Source organism: Bufo bufo, chromosome 5, assembly GCF_905171765.1.
Source record: "Bufo bufo chromosome 5, aBufBuf1.1, whole genome shotgun sequence".
Lineage (NCBI taxonomy): Eukaryota > Metazoa > Chordata > Amphibia > Anura > Bufonidae > Bufo > Bufo bufo.
The window spans coordinates 74,649,502-74,662,876 of NC_053393.1; the positions used below are offsets into that span (position 1 = coordinate 74,649,502).

Here is a 13,375-nt window from a genome sequence, read left to right on the forward strand (position 1 = left end):
CACGGAACCGAGCAATGGATGTGGACAGCACACAGAGTGCTTTCCGCATCTATTGCGGCCCCACTGAAGTGAATGGGTCCACATCCCAGCCGCAAAAAAAAAAAAAAAATGCTGCTTGGATGCAGACCCAAAGAACGGTCATGTGCATGAACCCTAAGGCCTCTTTCCCCCCGGGCGTCCCGGATTTGCTCCGGATCAATTTGCGTGTGCATCGCAGGAAAACCGTGCGAGTAGGCACGCAATTTCACTCAGTTTTGACTGCGATTGCTTTCCGACGTTCAGTTTTTTCTACGCGAGTACAATGCGTTCTGCACACGCGTGAAAAAAACCAGAATGTGGTACTCAGACCCGAACCCGGACTTCTTCACTGAAGTTCGGGCTTGGGATCGGTGTTCTGTAGATTTTATTATTTTCCCTTATAACATGGTTATAAGGGAAAATAATAGCATTCTGAATACAGAATACTTACTAAAATGTGCCTTGAGGGGTTAAAAAAAAAAAAATTAAACTCACCTCATCCGCTTGATCGCGCAGCCGGCATCGTCTTCTTGCTTCTTCTTTCAGGACCTGCCAAAGGACCTTTGATGACGTAATCGCGCTCACCACGTGGTGACGTCAGCGCAGGTCCTGCTGAAGGAAGATAATAGAGGTCATAGATCCTTCTCTTATGTTGTGCTACCCCTCTATTATTCCTACCAGATGTTTATGAATGAATTACTAGCAGTCTGCAATAAAGGTCCAGCTGGGTGTTACCAGTTAGGGGTGACAATATCCAATCAGTGCTGTGTTAAACTGTGCAGGGACCCCCCCCCCCCCCATCTGGACCTTTATTGCAGACTGCTAGTAATTAATTTGTAACTTCCAGCAGGAATAATAAAGGAATGGTACATCATAGAGCCAGAAGAATAGGCGCACCAGATTTTTTATTATGGGGGGAACGCAAATAGTCACCAAAACAGACATGTCAGGAGAGGCGACAGCTCCTCTTTAAGGGGGTTCTGCACTTTGTTTAAAGTGATGATCTATCCTCTGGATCATCAGCATCTGATCGCCGGGGGTCCGACACTCGGGACCCCCGCTGATCAGCTGTTTGAGAAAGAAGAGGCGCCGCGGCCTTCTTACCGTTTACCGCCGGCCCAGTGACGTCACGACTAGTATTACTGGCCTGGGCGGGGCTGAGCTCCGTTCACTTGGGAATGATACTTTTGGGGCGTCTTAGGCCGGGGTCACATGTCACTCATTAGTTGCGGATTTTTATGCAGCGCTGTACATTATCAGCAAAGTGGATGAGAGTTTCAGAAGGGTGCGTAAAAAAAAACCCGCACAGCAGAAAAACGGCGGTATGGCGGATTTGGAATCTGCAGCTTGTCAATTTATCCAGTGGATTTCACCCTTCTCAATACAGAGAAGCAAAAACCTCATGTAATACCTGTCTTTTTTGTGCATTTTTCCCTACTGGATCTTCCATCACATATGACTCCAGCCTTGCCTCATTCACACGTCAGTGTTTGGTCAGTGATTTCCATCAGTGATTGTGAGCCAAAACCAGGTGCGGCTCTAAACACAGAACAGGAGCAGATCTTTCCCTTATGTGGAGGGTCCAGTCCTGGTTTTGGCTCACAATCACTGATGGAAATCACTGACCGAACACTGACGTGTGAATGAGACTGTTCACTGGCAGCAAGCAGAGATAGTACAGAGTTATGGCCCCTGATATCCCACATTGTGGCACTTGTTTCTATGTCTAGGAGCCTGGCAGTGCCAGCAGTGCCGCCGCCTGTATACATTACCTGTCACCTCCGCGGCCCCTCCGCAGGTCACTACCCACGTGGGTACCAAGCACAGCCAAGCACTTCCTCTTTGGCCTGTACCATTCTGTAACCACAGGGAGGGGGGGCGCTTACTTCCTGTCCTCGTATACAGCTACAGCTCAGAGGATGGATAATTACTATCAGAACCACTGCATACATGATACACGGTACAGATATACCCTATACACCGCACAGTCAGGAGCAGACGGGCACGCTGCGTGTTTAGAGCGCCACCCCCCTCCAGCACGCTTGGTACGCTCCGGGCTGTGAGTGTGGCCGCCGCTGCTTCCTGTGCGCTGCAGAGGGGACATGGCGTCTTGTCTGCGCTCCAGGACCCTGAGCAAAGACGATGTCAACTATAAACTTCATTTCAGGATGGTCAACGAGCAGCAAGTGGAGGACATCACCATAGACTTCTTCTACAGGCCGCACACCATCACCCTGCTCACCTTCACCATCATCTGTCTTATGTACTTCGCCTTCACCAGGTAAGGGCACTACAACTCCCAGCAGTGCCATCTAGTTCTGCAGTGACACATCTGGTCATCTTCTGTAGCTTATCCATGTAATCTGCATGTGGGGAAGCGGCATCACAAGGACTACTACTCTCAGGGATGTACTACTACTACTCTCAGGGATGTACTACTACTCTCAGGGATGTACTACTACTACTCTCAGGGATGTACTACTACTACTCTCAGGGATGTACTACTACTACTCTCAGGGATGTACTACTACTACTCTCAGGGATGTACTACTACTACTCTCAGGGATGTACTACTACTACTCTCAGGGATGTACTACTACTACTCTCAGGGATGTACTGTACTACTACTACTCTCAGGGATGTACTACTACTACTCTCAGGGATGTACTACTACTACTCTCAGGGATGTACTACTACTACTCTCAGGGATGTACTACTACTACTCTCAGGGATGTACTACTACTACTCTCAGGGATGTACTACTACTACTCTCAGGGATGTACTACTACTACTCTCAGGGATGTACTACTACTACTCTCAGGGATGTACTACTACTACTCTCAGGGATGTACTACTACTACTCTCAGGGATGTACTACTACTACTCTCAGGGATGTACTACTACTACTCTCAGGGATGTACTACTACTACTCTCAGGGATGTACTACTACTACTACTCTCAGGGATGTACTACTACTACTCTCAGGGATGTACTACTACTACTCTGAGGGATGTACTACTACTACTCTGAGGGATGTACTACTACTACTCTGAGGGATGTACTACTACTCTGAGGGATGTACTACTACTACTCTGAGGGATGTACTACTACTCTGAGGGATGTACTACTACTCTGAGTGATGTACTACTACTCTGAGTGATGTACTACTACTCTGAGTGATGTACTACTACTCCTCTCAGTGATGTACTACTACTCCTCTCAGTGATGTACTACTACTCCTCTCAGTGATGTACTACTACTCCTCTCAGTGATGTACTACTACTCCTCTCAGTGATGTACTACTACTACTCTCAGTGATGTACTACTACTCCTCTCAGTGATGTACTACTACTCCTCTCAGGGATGTACTACTACTCCTCTCAGTGATGTACTACTACTCCTCTCAGTGATGTACTACTACTCCTCTCAGTGATGTACTACTACTACTCTGAGGGATGTACTACTACTACTCTGAGGGATGTACTACTACTACTCTGAGGGATGTACTACTACTACTCTGAGGGATGTACTACTACTACTCTGAGGGATGTACTACTACTACTCTGAGGGATGTACTACTACTACTCTGAGGGATGTACTACTACTACTCTGAGGGATGTACTACTACTACTCTGAGGGATGTACTACTACTACTCTGAGGGATGTACTACTACTACTCTGAGGGATGTACTACTACTACTCTGAGGGATGTACTACTACTACTCTGAGGGATGTACTACTACTACTCTGAGGGATGTACTACTACTACTCTGAGGGATGTACTACTACTACTCTGAGGGATGTACTACTACTACTCTGAGGGATGTACTACTACTACTCTGAGGGATGTACTACTACTACTCTGAGGGATGTACTACTACTACTCTGAGGGATGTACTACTACTACTCTGAGGGATGTACTACTACTACTCTGAGGGATGTACTACTACTACTCTGAGGGATGTACTACTACTACTCTGAGGGATGTACTACTACTACTCTGAGGGATGTACTACTACTACTCTGAGGGATGTACTACTACTACTCTGAGGGATGTACTACTACTACTCTGAGGGATGTACTACTACTACTCTGAGGGATGTACTACTACTACTCTGAGGGATGTACTACTACTACTCTGAGGGATGTACTACTACTACTCTGAGGGATGTACTACTACTACTCTGAGGGATGTACTACTACTACTCTGAGGGATGTACTACTACTACTCTGAGGGATGTACTACTACTACTCTGAGGGATGTACTACTACTACTCTGAGGGATGTACTACTACTACTCTGAGGGATGTACTACTACTACTCTGAGGGATGTACTACTACTACTCTGAGGGATGTACTACTACTACTCTGAGGGATGTACTACTACTACTCTGAGGGATGTACTACTACTACTCTGAGGGATGTACTACTACTACTCTGAGGGATGTACTACTACTACTCTGAGGGATGTACTACTACTACTCTGAGGGATGTACTACTACTACTCTGAGGGATGTACTACTACTACTCTGAGGGATGTACTACTACTACTCTGAGGGATGTACTACTACTACTCTGAGGGATGTACTACTACTACTCTGAGGGATGTACTACTACTACTCTGAGGGATGTACTACTACTCCTCTGAGGGATGTACTACTACTCTGAGGGATGTACTACTACTCCTCTGAGGGATGTACTACTACTCCTCTGAGGGATGTACTACTACTCCTCTCAGTGATGTACTACTACTCCTCTCAGTGATGTACTACTACTCTGAGTGATGTACTACTACTCCTCTCAGTGATGTACTACTACTCTGAGTGATGTACTACTACTCTGAGTGATGTACTACTACTCTGAGTGATGTACTACTACTCTGAGTGATGTACTACTACTCTGAGTGATGTACTACTACTCTGAGTGATGTACTACTACTCCTCTCAGTGATGTACTACTACTCCTCTCAGTGATGTACTACTACTCCTCTCAGTGATGTACTACTACTCCTCTCAGTGATGTACTACTACTCCTCTCAGTGATGTACTACTACTCCTCTCAGTGATGTACTACTACTCCTCTCAGTGATGTACTACTACTCCTCTCAGTGATGTACTACTACTCCTCTCAGTGATGTACTACTACTCCTCTCAGTGATGTACTACTACTCCTCTCAGTGATGTACTACTACTCCTCTCAGTGATGTACTACTACTACTCTGAGTGATGTACTACTACTCCTCTCAGTGATGTACTACTACTCCTCTCAGTGATGTATGTACTACTACTCCTCTCAGTGATGTACTACTACTACTCTGAGGGATGTACTACTACTCTGAGGGATGTACTACTACTACTCTGAGGGATGTACTACTACTACTCTGAGGGATGTACTACTACTCCTCTGAGGGATGTACTACTACTACTCTGAGGGATGTACTACTACTACTCTCAGGGATGTACTACTACTCCTCTGAGGGATGTACTACTACTACTCTGAGGGATGTACTACTACTACTCTGAGGGATGTACTACTACTACTCTGAGGGATGTACTACTACTACTCTGAGGGATGTACTACTACTACTCTGAGGGATGTACTACTACTACTCTGAGGGATGTACTACTACTACTCTGAGGGATGTACTACTACTACTCTGAGGGATGTACTACTACTACTCTGAGGGATGTACTACTACTACTCTGAGGGATGTACTACTACTACTCTGAGGGATGTACTACTACTACTCTGAGGGATGTACTACTACTACTCTGAGGGATGTACTACTACTACTCTGAGGGATGTACTACTACTACTCTGAGGGATGTACTACTACTACTCTGAGGGATGTACTACTACTACTCTGAGGGATGTACTACTACTACTCTCAGGGATGTACTACTACTACTCTCAGGGATGTACTACTACTACTCTCAGGGATGTACTACTACTCACTGACAGCAGAACAGTTCGCCTTTCACCATTTTTTCCCATCCCTGTGCAGAACAATGAGGTTATGATGCTAAATATCCCAGTGACACCAGTCCGAACTGTCGGGGGGCTCGGACCGCTACCTGCTGTAGTAGGTATTGGGGCACCCACTAATTCCCTAGAACAGGGATCAGCAACCTCCGACTACAACTCCTAGCATGCGCACCTGCTCAACTGTTCCCCCATGGAAGGGAAGGGGGCATGCTGGAAACTGTCGTTTTGTAACCGCTGGAGTGCCGGAGGTTGCTGACCCCTGCGCTAGGGGGAGATTCATCAAGATCGCTGCTTTCTGCGCCTGCGCTGCCGGAGGCCTCATCATAAATTAAGCACATCCTGCGTCAGTCCGTGCGCCTAAACGGAAATCTACATCGGCGCTGCAGTACATTTCTAGCTCTATTTGCACCAGAAAACTGCCGTAAATGAAGATACATTTGTCATGGCTGCTCGTCACGCCCCCTGCTGCCCTTGCCATGCCCCCTTTAGGAAAAGTGGTGAGGGCGGCCTAAAAACCAGAGGTGCGACACATAGTTTGCCACTTTTCAGATGAAAAGGCGATGATAAATCCCTCCTCTAGAACCTGGTACCCCCTGAATGTGCCGAGAGCTCCCGTTCATAACCCCTTAAAGGGGTTATCCAAGACCTGTAATGCCCCCCCCCCCCCCCCATATGCCCAAAACCGGGATGATTTTTCCCAATTACGTAGCAGGATTACGCTGTTCAGTTGTGTCTCATTACTGAGCAGGATCGCAGTAATCTCTGCAGCTATGTGACGGAGCGATAAGCTGATTTTGCAGGGGGGGGTTCATACTTTCACTGAAATCACATTTACGGCTACATACTATTCGCGGTTTGCCAGCCTCCCGCAGTACAGCTGCTGACTTACTGCCATAGCAGCTGCTACGGAGCCCGCAGTGGCAAGGAGGCCCGGGTAGTAAGGCCTGGACCTCCTCTGCCCAGGGCCGAGGTGACATGAGCATCTTGCCTCGGGCAGAGGGCAATCTGCCTTTGGGAGGGATGGTGCCAATTTATGGCAGGGCTATGGCTCCCGTCCCCACTACTAGGCCTGAATCCTGTGAGGCAGTAGAATGACATCATCGCGACCCGCTTCCCCCGGGTCGCGGTGAAGTCCCCATGTTCAGAGCTAAACCACCTACATCCAAACACCGCGCCAAAAAGGGGCATGTCTCTCCTCGGTGCGGTCACGGATTGAAACCGCGAAACGGCAGCACTGAAAACGATGAGAGGCAGACACCATACGGCCACCGGCGGAATTTTGACGCAATGTCCGTGCCACCATTCCTCTGTGTGACCGGGGCCCTTTGGCCACAGCCGTGTGTAGCTGGTGTTCTGCAGTGTTATCTGGCTGAAATAGTGCAGAGCGGATTTAACCCTCTGCGTTGCAAAGAATGAAATGTGTGGCAGAAATCCGCAGCATAAATTGATATGCCGTGGATTTAAAATCGGCACCTCAAGTTATGTGCGGAAAATCCCGTCGACTTTGCTACTGTTGTAACTGCGACACCAGTGAAAAATCCACAGCGGACGTTCCTGGGGGTTAAGCACAAAAATTGCGTTTCACGTTTCTCTAACCTTTGCGTTCTAGGGAAGATACGAGCCCAGAAGACAATATATGGAGAGGAATCCTGTCCGTCATCTTCTTCTTCCTGATTATCAGCGTCTTAGCCTTCCCCAATGGTAACGTACTCTTCTTATGTTTATCTCTGCCACCTCTTCACCTGCAAGGGAGCGCGATTGGAAAAAAACAAAAAAACTTATTCACGTGTCGTAATTTATTTGAATACTGCTTGTATGTAGCCATGTGTACTGTAGTATTTATTATGAAAGCACCTTTCCTTCCATGTCGCTGTACATACCAAAGGAGTATACAGACATAACACAGAACAGTTACAGTTGTGGCAATACCAGAATTTTGAGTTTGATTTCAATACCAGAAAAAGTATTGCAATCCTAGATGCAAGCAAAAAAAAAATACCCGAACATTAACCGTATGGTGTGTTTTTTATTTTTTGCAAAGTAGGGATTGCCCATTTATGTGAGGAGGTTCTTGATGGGGTCACTTACTATTACTGTGCGGCACATGCATTGATTTAAAAACGGAAGTTTTACTTTGAAGAGGTTATCCGGGAATTAATATTGATGATCTATCCTCAGGATAGGTCATCTATATCAGATCGGCCGGGATCCGACACCTGGGTCATCGATCTGCTGTTAGAAGAGGGCCGTCACTCCATGTGTGGCTGTAGTGTGATCCACAAAATACAGACACCTTCCATGTGCAATCTGCATTTCTCATCCGTATCATTGGGGGGGGGACAGGCTTTGACCATGGGTATAGCTGTTGCCGCTAGGAGGCGGACACTAAGCACACAAGGTGTAAGCTCCTCCCTCTTCAGCTATACCCTTCCTACAGGGACTAAGCTAAATCAGTTTTAGCTTAGGGTCTGTAGGAGGCAGACCTCCCTACGTTGCAGGTCTGCTGATTTTTTAATTTTTTGTTTTTTCTTCTTTCCTTCTTTAGCGGTAAGCTTCAGGCAGTCCGTAAAACTGCCTGCACTCCCACCCAGGAGACGGGAGACCAGGGGGTCACCCAAACCCCCCTGCTCCTTCACGTGCTCCAGAAGAAATGGAGGGCCAGAGGTTCCTGTAAAAACCTCTGTCTCCCGCCAGCATCACCAAGGTGGTGATCCGTCTGGAGATGTGGGGTGGGGGTGGGGGGATGCGCAGAAGACGGCGGACAAGTGAGTCTAAAGTTTGGAGACTGCCCATAGTGCCCCCCCTCCAGTACCCTCTCCTCCCTACATGTGATAGTCCCTATGTGGTCGCCCTGTACTATGGGCAGTAATGAGAGCCCTTTAAATGTTAAATGGCACCTGGGGGCATCCGTCTTCCAGGGCCAGCGTGCAGGGCTCAGGGACGCCGGGGAGAGGGGCATAGTTTCGTCCTCTGAGCGCCGCTTCTTGGTTGGCTTGGTTCTGGGGCAGCCGGGGCCATTGTTAATTGAGGCCCCGGGTTCTGTGCGCCCTGCTCCCCCCCCCCCCCCCCCCCCCCAAGCTTATTTTTCCCTGGCCGGCGTCTGGATTTGGACGGGGATGCCGGCGTGTGTTGCGGGGGAGGGGGGCTTGTGTTCCCTCCGTCCCCCACGCCTGCAGCAGAGCAGAGGGAGAGTGGGCTAAGCCCACTTTTGGATTAAAAGCACCTGGCGGGACGCTGATGGACTGGCTTGCTGCTTGGAGGGACACAGACTGGGTAAGTGCTGTTTGTGCCTTTTTATTGCAGGGCCTAACCTTCCCCTCTTCCTCGGCGCCAGGGTTGTCACGATGTCTTAGGCAGTCCTCTGACCGGTCCAACTCTGGGGATCATGGGGCGCGTGCCCATCGCGGCCGTCCTACAAAACGGGCTAGAACATCCTCCCCCATAAGGGTGTCTGTGTCTCCCATTTCCTCGGCCTCTCCTCCTCCTACGAGAGTCTCATCCCGACGTGTCCTCAGTTGAAGAGGCATCTTCTGAGGAGAGAGGGTCAGATGAGGATGTTGTGTCTTCGGAGAGTCAGTTGTCCAAACTGTCCTCCATGGTGGACAATCTAATTACGGCGGGTTTTGAGACGTTGCAGGTTGAGGATCCCGCACCGTCGTTTGCCAGATCGGGTTTTTACTTTAGAAGGTCCCGTCACTCGCACAAGTGTTTCCCCAACCACCAGGAGTTTGATTCCTCTCTTTAAGGAGTGGAATTTCCGTGATAGACGTTTTATGTTGCCAAAACGCTTGAACGTCCTTTATCCTTTTCCGGAGGATTTGACTAAGAAATGGTCGGCTCCACCTATAGTGGACCCGCCAGTTTCCCGCTTGGCTAAACATTCTACCTTGCCAATGGCGGATGGGGCTTCTTTTTCTGATATCAAAAATAAGAAGCTGGAAGCGTTTGCCAAATCTGCCTTTGAAGCAGTGGGCACAGCACTGCAGCCGGTATTTGCCTCTACATGGGTGAGAGAGGCTATGGGAGAGTTGGCAAGTAATTTACGCCAGGGTCTCGACTCGGAAGTCCCCTCGGGGGAACTTGCAGATGTGGCCCTGCAGCTCTCGCATGCCAGTGCATAAAATTTGTGAAGCATCTTTAGACGCGGCCAGGTTTATGGCTCGCTCGTCAGCCCTGTTGGTGGCTATTCGCCGTACCCTATGGCTCTCCTGGTGGGCGGCAGATAATGCTTCAAAGTGAACCCTGACTGCCCTCCCCTTTACCAGCAGCAGACTTTTTGGTAAGCGCCTGGATGAGAGAATTTCGGACGCTACAGGTGGTAAGAGCACCCATTTACCACAGAACAGGGGGCGGGCTAATAGGTCAAAATAGCAGAAGCCTTTTTTTCACCCCTTTCAGAGTTTTTCCAGCCCCAAGAGGGCCTCCGACAAGTCGGCCATGGATCAGAAGCGCAAACCTTCCTTCAAGCCGCGCCCTTCCTAGCGTTCCCGTCAGCAGGGCTCCAAGTCCTTTAACCCTAAGAACTCCGCTGCATGACGGGCGGCTCCCGGCGCTCTCCGTTCTGGTGGGCGGCCGGCTTCATGTGTTTCGGCATGTTTGGCTGTCTCACGTCTCAGATGCCTGAGTGAGTGAGGTCATTGTAGAGGGCTACAAGTTGGATTTCAAATTTTCCCCTCCGTCCCGTTTTTTTCGGTCATCTCCTGCAGCCGCAGATTCTTTTTTTTCTGGCAATTCACACGCTGCTGCAGCCAGGTGTGATTGTTCCGGTTCCTGCGCAAGACTTCCCAAAAAGAGGGGACGGTCCGTCCCGTTCTGGACCTCAAGCCTCTCAACCGTTTCCTTTGCGTCCGCAGATTCCGGATAAAGTCACTGAGGTCGGTCATTGCGTCCATGGCACCGGGGGAGTACCTGTCCTCGATAGACATCAAGGACGCTTATCTTCAAGTGCCCATATGTGTCCGTCATCAGAGAGGTTTCTTCGGTTCGCAGTTGGTCTATTTACCTACCAGTTTGTAGCCCTCCCGTTCGGCCTGGCAACGGCTCCCAGGGTCTTTACGAAGGTTCTGGCGGCAATCATGGCGCTGCTCCATGCCAGGGGGATTGTGGTGATCCATTACTTAGACAACATCCTGGTGAAGGGTCCGTCGTTCCAGGGGACGGCGGACAGCTTGAACATTGTTCTAGACACCCTGGAGCGCTTCGGATGGATCCTGAACAGGCAGAAGTCTTGTCTTTATCCATCGCAGCGGCTGACTTGTCAGGCCAAGGTGTTCTTGCCTCTTGAAAAACAATTCGCTCTCTGTCTTCAGATTCTCCCCTTGTTGCGGCCAGCTCCGGTTCCCATTCGTCGCTGCATGCGGGCTCTGGGGTACATGGACTCTGCCTTCAAAGCAGTTCCCTATGCTCAATTCCATATCAGAACGCTTTAGCGAGCCATTCTGTCCAGCTGGGATCGCTCCCCAGCCTTCTCGGATCGGCCAATGCGTCTCCTTGCCCCAGTGCACTGGGCCCTCAGATGGTGGATGGTCTCTCTGATGTTGACGTCGGGTCGCTCGTTCCTCCCTCTCCGTTGGAAGGTGTTAACAACGGACGCAAGCCTCAAGGGTTGGGGGGAAGTGTTGGAAAATCTCTCTGTTCAAGGGGTATGGTCACGCAAGGAGCGCTCCTTTTCAATCAATGTTCTGGAGTTGAGGGCGATTCAGCTCTCTCTACGGCATTGGGCAGACTATCTCGGGGGTTGTCCGATTCGGGTTCAGTCTGATACCTTCACGGCGGTGGCGTTCATCAATCACCAGGGTGGCACCCGGAGCCCGGCAGTCATGGCGGAGACGGTGCTGATTCTCAACTGGGTGGAGAAACATATTCTGGCAGTTCACATACCCGGTGTCGACAACTGGATCTTAGACTTCCTCAGCCGGGAGCGTCTCGATCCCGGCGAGTGGGCTCTTCACCGGAGGTCTTTCGGCCCATCTGCGAGAGGTGGGGTCGGCCGGATGTGGTTCTCTTGGCCTCACGGTTCAACAACAAGGTCGAGGACTTCGTCGTGCGGTCCAGGGACCCCATGGCACTGGCATGCGACGCGCTGGTGATGCTGTGGAGTCAGTTCACGTTTCGTACGTCTTCCTCTCATTCCGCGTCTTCTCCGAAAGATCAGGTCCGAGGGATTGCCTGTCATTCTCGTGGCCCCAGATTGACCCCGCAGGGTGTGGCACGTGTCCCTAGTTGCCCTCCTCGCCAACTAACCTTGGCGTCTTCCTCTCCGGGAGGACCTACTGTCGCAGGGGCCGATCTTCCACCCGAATTTAGGGTCGCTACATTTAACGGCATGGCTGTTGTAGCTGCTGTACTGAAGGCTCAGGGTTTTTTCGGCTGCGGTGGTCCAGACTGTGATTCGGGCCAGGAAGCCGTCGTCTTCCAGAATCTACCACCGAATCTGGAAGTCCTACTTTTATTTGGTGGAAGCGGTGACAGCTCGTTTTTCTTTGCCGTGACTTTTGGCTTTCCAGCAGTCGGGCATGGACTTGGGGCTGGCTCTCAGCTCCCTCAAAGGGCAAGTGTCTGCTCTCTCCATTCTTTTTCAGCGTAATTTTAGCTTCACTTTCGGCGCTTCAGACTTTTATGCAGGGGGTGGCGCATGCTGCTCTCCCCTTCCATCCTCCATTGGATCCTTGGGATCCTTATCTAGTGCTCAACGCTCTCCAATCTTCTCCGTTTGAGCCTTTGCAGCAGGTGTCGGAACTCACGGCTCTGTCAGGTCGGTCGCCCTTCCTGATCCTCCATCAGGATAAGGTGGTCCTTCGCCCTGTGCAGTCCTTCCTGCTGAAAGTGGTGTTGGAATTCTATCTAAATGAGATTATTCTCCCTTCATTTTGTCCGGACCGTCTCATCCTCGAGAGCAGTTGCTCCATACCCTGGATTTGGTACGAGCCGTTTGAGTCTATCTGTCCCAGACGGCATCTTTCCGGCGAACGGATATCCTGTTCGTGATTCCAGAGGGACCGAGACGAGGGCTGGCAGCGTCAAAGACCATTTCCCAATGGATTTGTTTGGCTATTGTGGAAGCGTACCGCGTTAAGGACCAGGCCCCGCCCTTCCGGGTGACTGCTTATTCGGCTCGGGCAGTGGGGGCCTCTTGGGCGGTGCATCACGGGGCTTTGGCCCTCCAGGTGTGCAAGGAGGCTACTTGGTCGTCTTTGCATACTTTTTCCAAGTTTTACAGAGTGTACACCTTTTGCGTCTGCTGACTGCAGTTCTCTGACGTGAGGGTTTCTTGTTATGCCCACCCTTGGGGACTGCTCTGTAACGTCCCATGGTCAAAGTCTGTGTCCCCCAATGATACGGATGAGAAAACTAGATTTTTGTACTTACCGTA

At 50.0% G+C, this 13,375-nt stretch overlaps 2 protein-coding genes across 4 annotated transcripts in view; one reads left to right on the forward strand and one right to left on the reverse strand.

The window, feature by feature from the left end:
* Positions 1-1,850, reverse strand: part of MTERF3 (mitochondrial transcription termination factor 3) — a 51,409-nt gene extending 49,559 nt beyond the window's left edge. For both annotated transcript variants that reach the window (XM_040431667.1, XM_040431666.1), the window contains exon 1: positions 1,791-1,850. The gene's annotated coding sequence lies outside the window, so the exon portion shown is untranslated. The remainder of the gene's footprint in view (positions 1-1,790) is intronic.
* Positions 1-13,375, forward strand: part of PTDSS1 (phosphatidylserine synthase 1) — a 105,546-nt gene that overhangs the window by 37,659 nt on the left and 54,512 nt on the right. The window contains exons 3-4 of one of the 2 annotated variants that reach the window (XM_040431665.1): positions 2,186-2,299; positions 7,613-7,704. In XM_040431665.1, the coding sequence (XP_040287599.1) occupies positions 2,186-2,299; positions 7,613-7,704 (206 nt within the window). Of the gene's footprint in view, positions 1-2,027; positions 2,300-7,612; positions 7,705-13,375 lie in introns of those variants that run through there. The other variant, XM_040431664.1, reaches the window with a different exon arrangement.